At 39.7% G+C, this 16,428-nt stretch overlaps 1 protein-coding gene across 2 annotated transcripts in view; it reads right to left on the bottom strand.

Annotated features, from left to right (window-relative positions):
• Window positions 1-222: 222 nt before the first annotated feature.
• Window positions 223-16,428, bottom strand: part of slc2a9l2 (solute carrier family 2 member 9, like 2) — a 96,056-nt gene continuing 79,850 nt past the window's right edge. For both annotated transcript variants that reach the window (XM_028575242.1, XM_028575243.1), the window contains exon 12: window positions 223-680. In XM_028575242.1, the coding sequence (XP_028431043.1) occupies window positions 438-680 (243 nt within the window). In that variant the 3' untranslated portion in view covers window positions 223-437. The remainder of the gene's footprint in view (window positions 681-16,428) is intronic.

Below are 16,428 nucleotides of genomic sequence, written 5' to 3'. Positions count from 1 at the left end.
AGATGATAATAGTTTAGTGTTGTGTTGACCGCAAGTTTTCGTTACCTCAAATGGCTCATGGTTAATGCAGGTTTAAGGTTAATAGTATGTACAATATTTTATGCAAGTCGCATTCAGCCAAATTATTATCCCTTTTGTAACTGTTGAAAGACCTCAACAATCTAGGGTTTCTGCAATTTGATTGTTTTATACTGTATATTGATTTGTAGACAGAAAATAAAGTCTAGTTGGTTTGTTTCATTGTAATAAGCAACAAACAGTAAACAAATAGCTGCTGTACAGTCATACAAAACATCTATAAAATACCACAATACATTGAACCTAAATCATTGGTTTTCATGTAATTGACCACAGGCATTAAATAATATGTACAAACAACAAATACTTTCACTTTATGTTTCAACCTTGCTTCTCCACCATTAGTATAGATTGTTCAGCTAGAAGGAACTCTCCATTTTAGCAATATCTTGGACTATTCCATTCATGTCAGGCTTACTGGACAGAACCAGCTCCATTTCATTACTGGGCAAGGGGGCAGGGATTTTGTTGATCTTGGCAAAGCTTTTACTGATGTCCATAAATGTTTTATTTTTGGTCTCAGGTAGGACGACAAAGAGGTAGATAGCTCCCAAGACGCAGACCACCACAAACACCAGGAAGGCAAAGGACTGCAACGTCTCCTACACAAACAGAAAACAGACAGGCAGGAATTAGACAGATCCGATTAATCTGTGTCAAGAAGATACAGTGTACATTTTCTTAAAGAACTGACAGGTTCATGTATGAGGGTATGGGAAAGTCAGAGGAAATGTCTGCTTCAGATTTTTAAACAATATGTTGAAAAATTGTCCAAGTCCCCAAAGTCTGAAAGCTAACCTTGTCCAGTGTGGTATGCCAATAATAGAGATTAGTGACAGATTTAAAAATACACACTTAGTGATTACCCAGAGGGAGATTTAGAATTGGAGAGAGGGTTTGTGTGTGTGTGTGTGTGTGTGTGTGTGTGTGTGTGTGTGTGTGTGTGTGTGTGTGTGTGTGTGTGTGTGTGTGTGTGTGTGTGTGTGTGAGAGAGAGAGACAGAGAGATTTTGTATGAGACAGACTTGACTGATCCTCACCAGTGTATCACTGAGCTATAATACTTTGCTCATGAGGGGACAGAACTCTGACAGAATGGAAATGTGGTGCTATGTAACTGGTATTAGAAATGCAGTGTCCAAAAAACCATGACCTCAATAAAGAACTACTTACTGCTTTGATTTCAGCTGTTATATCATCACTGCTGTTACTCTCTGACACAGTTTTCTTCTTTTGAGTGTATTTCATAATAGCACTAAAAAACAGAGCATCGTGCAAAGGGCCTGGCCCAGTTTCCATGCTGCCTCTGTGACGTAACACTCATCTGCAAGTAAGCAATTTCCACAGACAACACTGCCTTCCTCTCCCAGTTGTGATATGAGATGAGTCATGCTACAAACAGGACATTTCTGCGTCTACTCCGTCTGTCATTAATCAAATTTGAGCGAGCCCCACGCATTGAGGAGAATGAGACAGTCCCACCTGCTATGGACTGCAGATCAAATTTAGCCTGCATGGCTAAATCTGGCATATTTACATATTGGACTCTGTGCTCATGTTGATTAATGTGCGTTGTCCCTTTTAAATAAAGAAATCAACAACAACAATAAAAATAATTAAAACATAGCTATAGAGACCAAAACCATTTTTTTGTACCAGGCTGTAAATATGTTTATTTGTGCTGCAAAGTTGTGCATTTGAGTAGGCCAGGATAGCCTAACATAGAACAATACAAGATGGAAATGGCATAAAACAGGACCAGACGGCACAGGACAGAGCAGTGCAAAATGGGACAGACTGGGATAGGACAGAGCAGAAGGGTATAGAATAGAACAGGACAGACAGGACAGGACAGGACAGGACAGGACAGGACAGGACAGGACAGGACAGGACAGGACAGGACAGGGCAGGACAGAGGGAAAGGAAAGGAGAATGTTAAAACACCCACTGTGGACATAAACCTCTGGTCCAGAGACTGTCCGTTGCTGCGAGATCTATTGTCATGGTCACTGGTTTCTGATCCGACAGTAAGTCATCATTGGTGGTAAGGTGTGTAAACTGTGTGCTGTGGTTGTGGGGGTTATTTTAATGTGTGTAGGCTTGTATAGATTGTTTTGAATCTTCCCAATGGGAGACACACTCAAGGTCCTTAAGGTCAGTGTCTGCGATGCATAAGAGTACTAAAGATTGCAATGCAAATATCCACCCCTAGGCTGTTTAGAGATTTAATGGATTACCATAAATCAATGCTGTCACATGTTGTGAGCATGACCAAGCCCGGATTACCCAATGGGCATTATGGGCACTGGCCCAGGGGCCCATGCACACTTGGGGCCCAAGCGAAGTCTTGATAATTATCCAATCAGAATAAAATAAAAGTTACAAAAAATGAAGTCTCGTGATTGTGTGTTTTATATGTCAGTTGGATGACTGGACAGGTAATGATTGGGAGAAGGCCACATACACTGTGTAGATTGGCTAATGGTAAAGGTGGGTGGGCATAGAGCAGGTTGTTTAAATCGTACTGATTCAAGATCAGTTTTTTCTCAGGTACCATCATCTCTGAAGAACCTGCACTATGTCTATGGGGATTGATTACAGAGACCGTCCGGGAGGAAATTATACTCAGAGGGATATTAGCCTTTCAGAATCGGGCGGCTAAATATCCAACATCTCGGATGGGGAACGAGGCTGGCGGCGGAAAGACACGCTCTCTCACTAACGAGACCCAACACCTTCACAATGGTGAAACTGTACCACAGGAGTGGATTCTATATTCACTGTCCACCGGAGACATTTATTGCTTTACCTGTAAAGGGCTACTAACACACAGCAACGCATTTGTAGTAGGGTTTAGCGAGCTGGTGAGGGAGCTTGACTTTGAGGATTTGATAGACTTAGACTTATCTTATTGATCCTTTTGGAATGACTCCCGCAAGGAAATTAGATTTCCAGCAGCAGATTTTAGCAGCTTACAAAACACTCTTTAAATAAAGAGGTATAAAAAAATACAGTATAGAAAAAAATACAGTATAAGAATAACAAACTTTTAGCTAAATAGTTTTACAAAAAGTAAACAGACAGTAAACAACAATAAACTACAGATAAAGATAGATATATAGATATAGGACTTTGAATGATCTGCGACTTTGCAAAGAAAAAGATAAGAAAGAAGAACTTCTAAAGGTAAGAGCTATTATGCTATCTGTAAATTGAGTAGGTTAATATAATCTGTTGTGACCAGATAATGTTCATATTTTGTTTAATTTATTGAAATGCCATGCATATCAGACGTGTATTGCATCATTATTTTGTGATGCTGCTATAGGCCTGTATGAGACAGTTGTCAAGTGCAGTATATGTTGGCTTTTGCAGTTTGTGAAGTTGCCAGCTGACTTAGTGACTGTTATTTTGCAACCTTCACTCTGTGTTGTGTGATGGCACCGCTGTATCTTCAGTCAATCACGTTTCAGAATTACTATTGTGCTTTCTGCTTGGGTGATTTTTAGTGAATACTATATCGCCATAGTCCTGAGCCATACAATGCTTTGTTATGATTTAATTCATTGTAACATTGTCTTGTGATGTGTGAGTCAGATGGCAGTACTTGGTTTATTGAACTGGAAAGGCATACTTGATGCCTGCTCAGCTGGACTAGTCATTCATCTTTTGACCAATAGTGATTTGGCATGTCAAATCACACACCTGGTGGGCCTTAGTATCGTGTGTGTGTGTGTGTGTGTGTGTGTGTGTGTGTGTGTGTGTGTGTGGAGTCTGTCTGGGGGGCGAAGGTTCTATCAGCTGCCTGCAGTTTGCTGGTTGTCAATAGATTTTTTTATCGCCTCCTTTGGAGGGCGTGGGTGTTATGGGGTGGAGGGGGGCTCATGAGCTTCAGTGCCTAGGGGCCCCTGGGGGTACTAATCCGGCCTTGAGCATGACAAAGGAATGACATACAACCATTTAGCCTCACAGTTATGGATCATAGCTATGATAATCCTAACTCATCAGCAACACATACAAAAGCATACAAACTCACAGCTTTGATGGCTCATTAGTCTTTACAGATGTCATCAACAAGAGCCTGTTGTCATTTTATATTTCATAGTGCCATTCAATTATCTGTACACCGAGTGTATTTATTTCAATGTCTGAAAGTAATGGAGAAGCTCATTTAATGCAAACAAGACGCTAAAGGCCATATTCTCCATAAACAACATAAAATCAAGGAGAGGGTTAACTTTTCCTGTTACAGATTTCCACCCGTAGTCAGAAAGCACAGGGGAGACACTTTGTTTTTCTCACTATGCCATTAGAGTCGGTACTCTCTCCGGAGCTATTCACCGTCAGTCTCTCACTCGCTCTACCACACACTCCCCATGCACACACACATGCCGGCCCTGCTATTGCTATTGTCTTACAGAGATCAAGACATACGCCAATGCAAAAGTAAAATATTCAGGCCACTTACGTAGGCTACGGCAAAAGCTCTGCGTGAAGTCTCCACAGAAGCATATATCCTGCTTAAATCGTTAACATTGACCCTCCACACACTGATCAATACACTGCAACAGATAATTCCAAAACATGCATTTCATGAAAAACCTTTGTGTTCATTAAAGGAACACGCCAACTTATTGCGACTTTAGCTTATTCACTGTAACCCCCAGAGTTAGACAAGTCGATAATACCCTTCTCATCTCTGTGCGTGCTGTAACACTGTCTGATGTCCCAAGCATTAGCTTAGCCTAGCACAGATCCTGCAGGTAACTGGTTCCAACTAGTAAGTGACAAAATAACGCCAACGTGTTCCTATTTACATGTTGTGATTTGTATAGTCACAGCGTGTACAAATAACAAGGTCACATGCGACACAGCCATATTCTAACCGTATACATACTGGGAACTCTAGTCTCAGAAAGGCAAAGCTGCTTTGGGCTTCACCCAAGTAGCAGAAGTAGCAGTGCTTCGGCTTTCTCAGAATATAGTTCCCAGTTTATATACAGATAGAAGATGGCTGTGTCTCATATGACCTTGTTATTTGTACACGCTGTGACTATACAAATCACAACATGTAAATAGGAACATGTTGGCATTATTTTGTCACTTATTCGGAGCAGTAGGCTAGTTGGAACCAGTTACCTGCCGGATCTGTGCTAGACTAAGCTAATGCTGGAGCCGTCAGACAGGCTTACAGCATGCACGGAGATGAGAAGGGTATGTATCGACTTGTCTAACTCTGAGGGTTACAGTGAATAAGCTAAAGTCCCAATAAGTCGGCGTGTTCCTTTAAATGATCTAATCTGTCGTCCATGTTTGGATCCTTCTCCTGCTGCCTGTTCTTCAACCGTGACAGATATCTGTCTACCTTATTATAAAGTAGAGTATAGGCTAATGGCGTTTGCACTTGATTGTCCCTGCTTTCATCTTTCTTTTTCTTTTTACTTTCTTACCTGAATCTGTCATGACATGTGAAGCGTGCCATCAGTTCTGTTTGAGGATTATTTTCTTCCAAATGTGGATTTGTGATCACAGAATGAAACAAAGATACAGGTAGGTATTATTGTAGACATCTTAACAATGCTACACTAATATAAATAAAATAATAAATGCATTTATTGAATTATACTGAGTTTATAGTCATCCTGTTACAGAGAATGTTGTAGTTTTGCTTCACCTTTTGATTTGCTTTAGTTAAGTTATATAAATGGATAATTAGTCCTTTAAAAATGTTTGTTATTAAGCTGCTCTTTGAAATGGAGACACTGGTATTTCATTGTAACCCTGGAGCATAATGCTCAACATGTATCACATTTGTGTAGACTTCAAAGATAAAAACATAATTCAAAGTTTCAAAGTGGGTGTCAATAAATCACGTAATCAGCTAGAGTTAAACTCAGAATATTGATGCTGGGAGTCCAGGGCCATGTGTGTTCCTCCAACAGAGACAGTGACAGGTAGTTGGCTTGTTAGGATCAGAATTTCTGTACAAAATTACCCATTAATCCCATTAATGTTTCTTTTTTGGAAAGGCAATCAAACAACTGCAAAGTGATGCAAAACAACTACAAAAAACGATGCGGCCGTGTATTTTGTGTGATGTATGTAGAAGGGACCTTTTGCATATCTGTGTCCAAGGTCCTGTTGTCCCGTAATGTGTCCATGGGTGTTGGCTATTTGGAGTTACAAATGGCAGCTATTTATTATTTATACAGTTCATTATTGTCAAGAATTAGAGTTTTAAATTTGAGTCTCAACCAATTTGTACTCATCTCCCAAATGTGCCACCCTTGTTTAAAACTGTGCTCCAGTCTGTCCAACCCCCTCATTCAAAAGTTTATAAACCCACCCCTGCAGAACCCAGAATGACACCTCAGCGGTGGCCTGTCATGGAGGTAAAGGGATGTGACAGTGCAGCGGTGTGTTGGCTGAACAGGAGTCAGAGCTGGTTTCATGGGCCAGTCAGTAACCAGTGAGTCACTGCTGTGAGCTGGTGAGTTCCTGGGAGTAAGTGGCCCTGGCAAAACCCAAACAACACTGCAATATTTGTGGCACCGGCTGACTAAAAATAACCCTCTGTCGCTTTCTCTCTCTCACACTTGTTCGCGCCTTCCTCGCCTTGGTCAGCCTTATCTCCCCCACTCTTTTCTTTTCCTCTCCAAATCCATTTCTCCTTTGGCATCACAACCTCTTTGCTGTATGCCTCTATCGTCTGTCTTATTACATATTCAACTCGACTTCTACTTGCCCTTTCACTGACTGACTGATCTATTACCACCAGACTCATTGTACATTGATCAAATTGAAGGATACATCTATTTTATCATCACATTACACCGCTCCTCTCTGTCTTCCTATCTGTCCATGACACAGCCAGGCAGAAAGCATCATATGTTCATTTATATACAGTATATACTGTATAAATATCAATAAATTAATAAATATGCTCACTAGATCCGATCAGGCATTACAGTATGATGTGACAGTGTAGAGAGACAGTGGTGAGGTGTATAATTAGTGTCCTGTGGATTTGCTGACACTCTCCATTGCACGTACCAATGTAGATTATGTACATGTAATGTAGCAAAACTTCTCAAGTATCAAACAAAAAATACTAACTCAAGCAAATAAATTGTCACCTCAAAGGTAAAAATTAAAACTTGCAAACAAATCATTTGTGTAGTTGTAAACTATTGGTCTTATATTTGTTTGATATTATGTCCTTTTGTTTACAGTTCCCTCTGCTTCTTTCTCAATGATCAGTCTTTTGCTCTCTCCATCACGTTTGCAGTCATGCTCCCAGCTTTCTTCTTTGCGCTCCCTGAGTTTTTGCCTGCGATTCTGACACAAATATCTCGCGTGGGCGGGTCTTACAGGGGTGCGTCCCCATTGGCTAATGAGTGTTAAGGGAAAGTTTGAGTGACAGTTCAGACTCAGTGCAGGTAAACTAACGTTAGAGACTCAGAGTCTGGTCTGGAGGACACACAAGCCACTCCACAGGGGATTACTACAAGATTAATAAAGTGTAAGTATTATTAATATATATATATATATATATATATATATATATATATATATATATATATATATATATATATATATATATATATTTATATTTTATCTGTGATCTACGTTGCAAGCATGGTTACTAGACATTTGTTGTTTTGTTGTGTTAAGTTACTAGCTAGCTAGCTAGCTATTAAAGCTTTTTTAAGTTAGCATTTAACGTTAGCTATACTGCTAACGTTATCTAAAACTTGAGCTGTATTAATTATCGTCTTCTCTCTGTAGAGACCTGCAGGACCCGAGCAGAGCTACGATGCTCTCCCAGGTAACCTTAGGTTAGTAACGTAGCTATATTATGGTCTATTAGGAAAAATGATTATCCAGCTAACTAATAATTGTTGTGGGTGCTATTGGCCTGATAATACACAATGCTAGGGTATTGGTTAAGTTGTACAATGTAGAAGCTGTGAATATAATGTATTATATCTAGAGGTCGACACATACTGTACAGTACAAGTGCAGTGTTAGCACTGCTTAACTGGTTCATCTTTATAGTTTTGTGCTCATCTGTACTTTCCTAGTTATGACAAACACTGGCTATCCTAACTCTAATTACATGTCTTCTGTTGCATTTGCAAGCAGGTCAGCATAAGGAAAATGTTCATAGTGTTTTTAAAGCCTACACATTTGCTAATGAGTACTTAAAAGCAAGTTATTTTAATTGTAAATCACACAACCTTGGAAGCCTCAGTTATCAGTAAGAACTTTGTTACCATTTTATTTGTGTAAGAAATTTTGTTATAATTTTCTATCACAGCTCACATCAGGCAGCAGGCAGCCCAACCAGGAGGATGTGGGAGCAGCAGAGGGAGAGGAGCCTTTGGTCTCTCTGTGGAGGAAACACTGTGTGCGAAGGCTTCAAACAGCCAGGGTATAGACCAATAGCATATGTATTGATCATATTTTGCTCAGATACTCAATTAACACTTACAATAACCCTTTTCTTAAGTTTTCATTGGTGAACGCTTTGGACGTGCTGACGTGTAAGGTGAGCGTATTGTGTCACTTCCGGTGTTCCCGTGTTACAAACGCTAGTTTGCTGCTCCGGCAAAAACATACTGAACTCTGCTTTACTGTTTAAATTAGCTCCTATTTGCCTGGATTGCATTTGAATTACAATTGTTTTACTCAAGAACTTATACTTAGCTTCACTTACAGTGACTGACTCGCTGAATTTACAATAGTTAAAACGCTGTTAGCTACTTTAGCTTAGCCATTAGCAATGGCTAATTCCTTTCCCTCTCCTGCTCTTTCTTGCTCTGTGTGTCAAATGTTTCGCTATTCCTCTGCCTCCTTTAGTGATAACGATACATGTAATAAATGTAGTATAATCGCTGCTCTAGAGGCAAGGCTTAGTGAATTTGAGTCACGGCTCCGCACCATGGAATCAGAATCATATGCTTCCGTAGCTAGCCAGCACCATGTAATTAATGCGGACCACCATACTGTAGCTTCTGTAGCTTTTTTAACTTCTGCTAGCTGTCCCCCGTCAGACCCCGAGCAGCCGGGCGAGTGGGTGACTATCCGAGGGAAGCGTAGCGTTAGAGGGAAGCGTAGCGTTAGATCTAGACCAGGGAGTGCACATGATGACGGTCGCTCTAAACCGGAGCGTCTTCGCCTCTCTAACAGTTTCTCCCTACTCAGTGATACACCCGCTGAGAAGCCAATTCTGGTTATTGGGAGCTCTATGCTGCGATATGTGAAGCCGGCGGACCCAGCGGCTACAGTACCTACGGTCATATGTGTGCCCGGGGCCAGAGCGGGCGATATAGAAACCCACCTAGAGCTGCTGGCTAAAAAGAACCGTAAATACAGTAAGATCATACTTCACGTAGGGGGTAATGGCCGTAAATCGGAGATCACTAAATTGAATGTTGAGTCACTTTGTGCATACGCAAAGACAATGTCGGACTCAGTAGTTTTCTCTGGACCCCTGCCAAACCTGACCAATGATGAAATATGTACTATACTAATATACGTATATATATATATATATATATATATATATATATATATATATATTACACCTATTATATATATATATTACACCTATTACACCTATATATATGACAACCAGCGGTGGAAGGATGACGTATATTACATATACGTCATCCTTCCACCGCTGGTTGTCGGGGTGGTGCCCAGCTAACGATGTGGGCTATGTGAATAACTGGGGGGCGTTCTGGGGAAAGCCTGGTCTGATGGAGAGAGACGGCATTCATCCCACCTGGGATGGAGCCGCTCTCATATCAACAAAATCTGACCGAGTTTATCAGACATAAACCATGACAACCCAAGTTTCATATTAGTAATCAGGGGTGCAGTACTACGCGCCCCTCTGTGCTTCCGTTGGAGCAGTCACCCACTCATAGTCTAATAAGCACGGTGTCTGTTCCCCGACTCAGATCGGTTAAATCAAAGGTAAACAAAAGATGCGCTATACTTAACAACCTAATTGGAATTAAAACGACTGCAACAATAGAACAAAATAGGAAAATTAGATGTGGACTATTAAATATTAGATCTCTGTCTTCTAAAGCATTATTGGTAAACGAGTTGACATCAGATAATAACATTGATTTATTTTGTCTTACTGAAACCTGGCTGGGCCATGAAGACTATGTTAGTCTAAATGAAGCCACTCCTCCCAGTCATATTAATACTCAAATTCCTAGAGGCTCAGGCAGAGGAGGGGGAGTTGCAGCCATCTTTGATGCAAGCCTGTTAATTAATCCTAAACCTAAATTAAATTATAACTCCTTTGAAAGTCTTGTTCTTAATCTTCAACATCCAAAATGGAAAACATTACAGCCAATTATATTTGTTGTTATTTACAGGGCTCCAGGTCCGTATTCTGAATTTTTATCTGAATTCTCAGAGTTTTTATCATGTTTAGTCCTTAAATCAGACAAAGTACTTATTGTAGGTGATTTTAATATCCATGTGGACGTTGACAATGATAGCCTTAGTACTGCTTTCAACTCATTACTGGATTCAATCGGTTTCAGTCAGAGTGTGCACAAGGCGACGCACTGTTTTAACCACACCCTCGACCTTGTGCTGGCATATGGTACTGAAATTGAGGATTTAATAATATTTCCGCAGAATTCGGTATTATCAGATCATTCTTTAATCACTTTCGAATTCTTACTACCTGACTATATTAAATTAGATAAAAGCTTCTACACCAGATGCCTATCTGACAGTGCTATAGCTAAATTTAAAGAAGATATTCCAACAGCATTCGACTCTATGTCATGCCTTAACATAACAGAGGACCTCTATGTTAACCTCAGTCCCTCTCAAATTGATACATTTGTAGACGGTGCTACGACTTGCCTACGGACGACCTTAGACTCCGTTGCTCCCCTGAAAAAGACGATGATGAAGCAAAGGAAATTAGCACCTTGGTATAACTCCCAAACTCGCAAATTAAATCAAATCTCACCAAACCTCGAATGTAAGTGGCGTTCCACAAAAGTGGAAGAATCCCGTTTGGATTGGCAAGAAAGTCTCAAAACCTATAGGAAGGCCCTAAGAAAGGCCAGATCAGACTATTACTCATCACTAACAAAAACAAGAACAACCCAAGGTTTCTTTTCATTTTCTGACAGATAGCCACAGCTCCACTGAGCCATCTATTCCTCTAGCTCTGAGTAGTGATGACTTCATGAGCTTCTTTAATGATAAAATTACAACAATTAGAGATAAAATCTGTCACCTTTTGCCCTCAACTTCTAACGGTTCACCTTTAAACGCAGAGTCGCTAGAAATAACGTCTAGTCTCGACATATACTTAGACTGAGCTTTTATCCTATAGACCTTCAACAATTAATGTTAAAGATATCCTCAGCTAAGCCATCTACCTGTCTCTTAGACCCCATCCCAACGAGATTATTCAAAGAAGCGTTACCCGTGGTAAACACTTCATTACTAGATATGATCAATATGTCTCTATTAACAGGTTATGTACCGCAGTCATTTAAAGTAGCTGTGATAAAACCTCTTCTGAAAAAAAACCACCCTCGATCGTGAGGTCTTAGCAAACTATAGACCTATATCTAACCTTCCCTTTCTCTCCAAGATCCTTGAGAAGGTGGTTGCTAATCAGTTATGTGATTTTCTCCATAGCAACAGCTTATTTGAAGACTTTCAATCAGGATTTAGAAAGCATCATAGCACAGAGACGGCACTGGTGAAAATTACTAACGACCTTTTAACTGCTGCAGACAAAGGACTTGTCTCCATACTTGTTTTACTAGATCTCAGTGCTGCATTTGACACTATTGACCATTCAATCCTGTTACAGAGATTGGAACACTTAGTTGGCATTAAAGGAATTGCTCTAAGCTGGTTTAAGTCCTATTTCTCTGATCAATCTCAATTTGTTAATGTTAATGATAAATCCTCCAAGTACGATAAAGTTAGCCATGGGGTTCCTCAACGCTCAGTGCTTGGACCAATTCTATTCTCCTTATATATGCTTCCTCTAGGCAATATTATTAGGAAATACTCAATTAACTTTCACTGTTATGCGGATGACACCCAATTATACTTGTCAATCAAACCAGACAAAACCAGTCAGCTAGCTAAATTTCAAGCGTGCATTAAAGATATAAAATCCTGGATGACCTATAATTTTCTGATGTTAAACTGTAACAAAATTGAAGTTATTGTACTGGGACCTAAACACCTCAGAACCTCATTATCTAAAGACATAGCTACTCTGGATGGTATTGCCCTGGCCTCCAGCACTACTGTCAGAAATTTAGGAGTTATTTTTGATCAGGATATATCCTTTAATGCCTATCTAAAACAAACCTCAAGAACAGCCTTTTTTCATCTTCGTAACATTGCCAAAATTAAGAATATCCTGTCTCAAAATGACGCTGAAAAACTAGTCCATGCATGACTGCAAACGTGATGGAGAGAGCAAAAGACTGATCATTGAGAAAGAAGTAGAGGGAACTGGAAACAAAAATACATAAAATCAAACAAATAAAAGACCAATAGTTTACAACTACACAAATGTTTTGTTTGCAAGTTTTAAGTTTTACCTTTGAGGTGACAATTTTTTTGCTTGAGTTAGTGTTTTTTGTTTGATACTTGAGAAGTTTTGCTTGGAATTAAAGTCACAAAACTAATCCCATACCTCAGAGCCGTCATTTAAAAGTGACGTCAATTAAATATGACGTGCGGCACAGCTGCATCAGCTCTTCAATGTTTTGTCATACGCTGTATTTTATGATCTCTGTCAGACGAACAAAACAGTGTTAAGACAACTTTTATAGCCTATTTACTTTGAATTCAGTTCACAGCGTATATGTTAAGAATGTACAGATGTCGTATATTTTTATTGGTTGTTTAAAACATTTTATAATATAGGCTACATACAGTAAATAGGCTATATATAGCCTTCATAGGCTATTTTAGTGTAAAACACTACAAATGTTTGTATGAAAAGAACTATATACTTATACAGCAGGCTATATTATATACACACAAACACCCTATCTTATCTATTATTATTGCGTGGATCGGCTCTTCATCCGAATCTGCATATAGGCTTAAAATCATCCACCCTCCACCCACCTGAATGAGTTATTTTCTCCAATTTAAGAGACCCGAATGGACACTTCACTGCCCATCCCTGTCTGTTAACTCTCCATCCCTTTTTTCATCTCTCTCTACCTCTTCTCCTCTCTTGCTCTCTCTGTCACACCTCTTTGTTTTACATGCCACAGGTGAAAAGACTTCCGCAGAGGATATTTCGGCGTATTCCACGATTATAGCTCCTCCAGGGAGCCACCTCGCTCCTCAATCCTCGCTCCTCAATGTGCATTTTAGGAACTGGGACGTCCTTCAACTGAGAATAACGTCCGGGTCACAAGCCAGAGGATCGAGGATTGAGTAGGTACAAATTTGAGAAATGGGAAAGGCCCCATATGTCTCTGACATGTTGAAACCAGTGGAGTTCAACACATTTCTGTAAATGTGTTGAGGTGTATTGTCATACTATTTTATCTGATCATTCTATAACTTGTATTAAGGCCATATCTGAGCTATCTATATGTAGCTAGAAGTGATGAACTTTAGCCTACTTTCAGAGGACACCTCTCTGGAAACATCTGGAAAGTGTTATCAGTGGAGACCCCAAGATGGAGAAAGAAGGCCAGTTGGCTTGTAGCCGTTGGTCAATTATTGATCCAACCCCCACCTTATGTTACCCAAAGCATAGTACATATATACCATGTTCAAACAAAGAAAGTCAGAGGACCATTGGAAAATCTGGAAACTGGTCCTCTCCGGGCTCTTCAGAGCTTGTAAATCAATGCTGAATTCCTTGTTGTAAATAAACCTTTATAATCAAGAAACAGTGCATCAGCTACCAAATACACTACAGTGTCAAAGTTATAACATATCTGTTGCCAGAAAGGTCTTGTTATGGAACAACACCTTTCTGGCAACAGATATGTATCTATATAGTTGAAAACAGGATGCCTCACTTACATTTGTATTAAGAAATAAACTTGTGGAGGGATTCAATGACATGACTTTCCAGGAATTGTTAAATATTGGGCAAAATCGTACAATTTGAACAAAGCAACATAATGTAAAAATAATAATAATAATGCTGTATTGGTGAACTTTGCCTTAATTCAATACTGCATAACAAATTTCAATTTATGAGTGTGTTTTGTGTTTTTTCACTGGAAAAGTGACTATATCAGGTATACTTAGTTTTCTGTTTGGCATCTTTTGCTGTGTATTGATAAATGACAGTGTGCCTACTGAATTAGCTGGATATGAAATAAGTCTTTTTTTAATTTTAGTTTTTAGCTACACTAGTGACATGGCTCTAGGGTAGCAAAGATATTAAAAACATTAAAAGGACATGATCATCAAAACATTGTTCTGCAGCACTACTAGTGGTCAAAAAGTCCACAGGGTACCTTAAGTGTTTGTATCTTGACACCTGAGATTTAAAGAAATTGCACATACTTTCCTTCTGTGAACATTGGGGAGCTAACCCATAACATTCAGGAAACCTAAGTACTGGTATGTTTTGCCCTTGTTTTCTTTATATACATTTGTACCCTGTTTCTGTTTCATCTTCAACAATTAAATGATCCTTTAGAATAACCTCCTCCTCTAATAAACCACTATCTGTGTATTTGATATGCCCTTTTAAGTTACTTTGGTTCACTCTTTTCCTCCCACGCATGACACACTGCTGCAGCTGGCTGAAAGGACAAAATTAGGTTTGTCTGCAGGGGCTGCAGAGAAAACAGGCAAAAAACATTTGACGGAAGGTCAACCCAACATCAGTACAATGTCCAGCATGCCGCAAGCAAAGGTTCACTCTGATCTCAAACTTCTGGACTGACTTTTGTCTAACTCTTGTTTCTCTCTATGAACATGTCCTTCAAGTTACAGCAAGAGTAACAAAGCCTGCATGCATGCATGTCTGTCTTTGAGTGGAATGATGCATAATAGTTAATCCCTCAACTATGTGCAAGTCCTTTCCCCAACCTAATGACACCTTTTTAATGTTTTGTTCACCATGACCATGTCCTAAACTGTATCTGCAGTTTAAGAAAGTATAGTCTATATTCATGACGTTTTCATTTATGGGATTGTTCCGCTGCCACAAGATGTTCTGCCGGATGTCCCTCATTTTCGGCCGGATCTCACCTTCCTCTTTCTTTTGTGTTGGCATTCTAAACTCTGGGTCGATTCGAAAAACATCCTCCAAGCTAGAACTGACAACCAAATTAAATTGATCTTTTTTTTGAGTAAAATTCTCATCACACACTCAACAGCCATTTTAACTCCAGAGTTTGCCTCCCAAACTGCACGTTCCACCAAAACAAGTTCTTTCCCAAGGCTATTTTGCAGAGGCATGGCGTGCGTCCGGCGCTTAGCGCCGCCCAAGAAGATTGCGATTGGTTTAAAGAAATGCCAATAAACCAGAGCAAGTTTTTCTCCTATCCCTGAATGTTGTTTGTTTTAGCCAGACCTTCCTCCGCAGCACTGTGGAGATGTGACTAGAGAAAGTGTAACTAACATAATTTACATAGACTGTATAAAATAAGTGGATGTAGCCACTGCAACGTCACCCATTGGTTTGTTGTCGTTTTGAAGCCTTGAGTTTGGCATTTTGGCTCTAGCCATTTCTGTTTTTTGGAGCCAGAAGTGATCACATTTGCCCTGGAGCAGGGGAAGATTGAGTGGTGGATCTGACTTAGAAACCAAGGACACCGCTGTAGAAGCAACTTGTCAATCACAAGGTGATGCATACCCTGCATTATCCTACCCTATCTATTTTAAAATAAATGGGACCATAATTTACTAATTGAACATCGTGCTAAGAAGACTTGAAACTAGCGATTGAGACCATAAACTCATTGGCAAAACGTTTATTAAAGTAATAAATTAAGTGAGAAGTAGAGTCATTTTCTCATTCTCTTTTTGCAACCAGTGGAGTCGCCCCAGGTTGGAAAGTAGAAAGAATGCAGGTTTAAGGCACTTCCACAGTGGCTTCACTTTTCAGGCCCGGAGGTTGCCGCTTGGTCATTTATAGTGGTTCAGTATTTTTTTTATGACAATATGTGGTATTCAGCTGCAGCAGTAGGAGTAGTATGACATTTAATCAAATGAGCTGTAATCTGAAAACTGCATGTGCACTTGTGCAAGAACAGAAATGAGACATCACCTCATAAGTCATGCTGTAAAGGAGATAAATGTACTATAATATAACGTTATTAGAATTTCCTGTATAGTTCCG

Source organism: Perca flavescens, chromosome 4 (assembly GCF_004354835.1).
Source record: "Perca flavescens isolate YP-PL-M2 chromosome 4, PFLA_1.0, whole genome shotgun sequence".
Lineage (NCBI taxonomy): Eukaryota > Metazoa > Chordata > Actinopteri > Perciformes > Percidae > Perca > Perca flavescens.
Note: the sequence above shows the minus strand (reverse complement) of the source record. Positions and strands in the feature narration are given on the sequence as shown.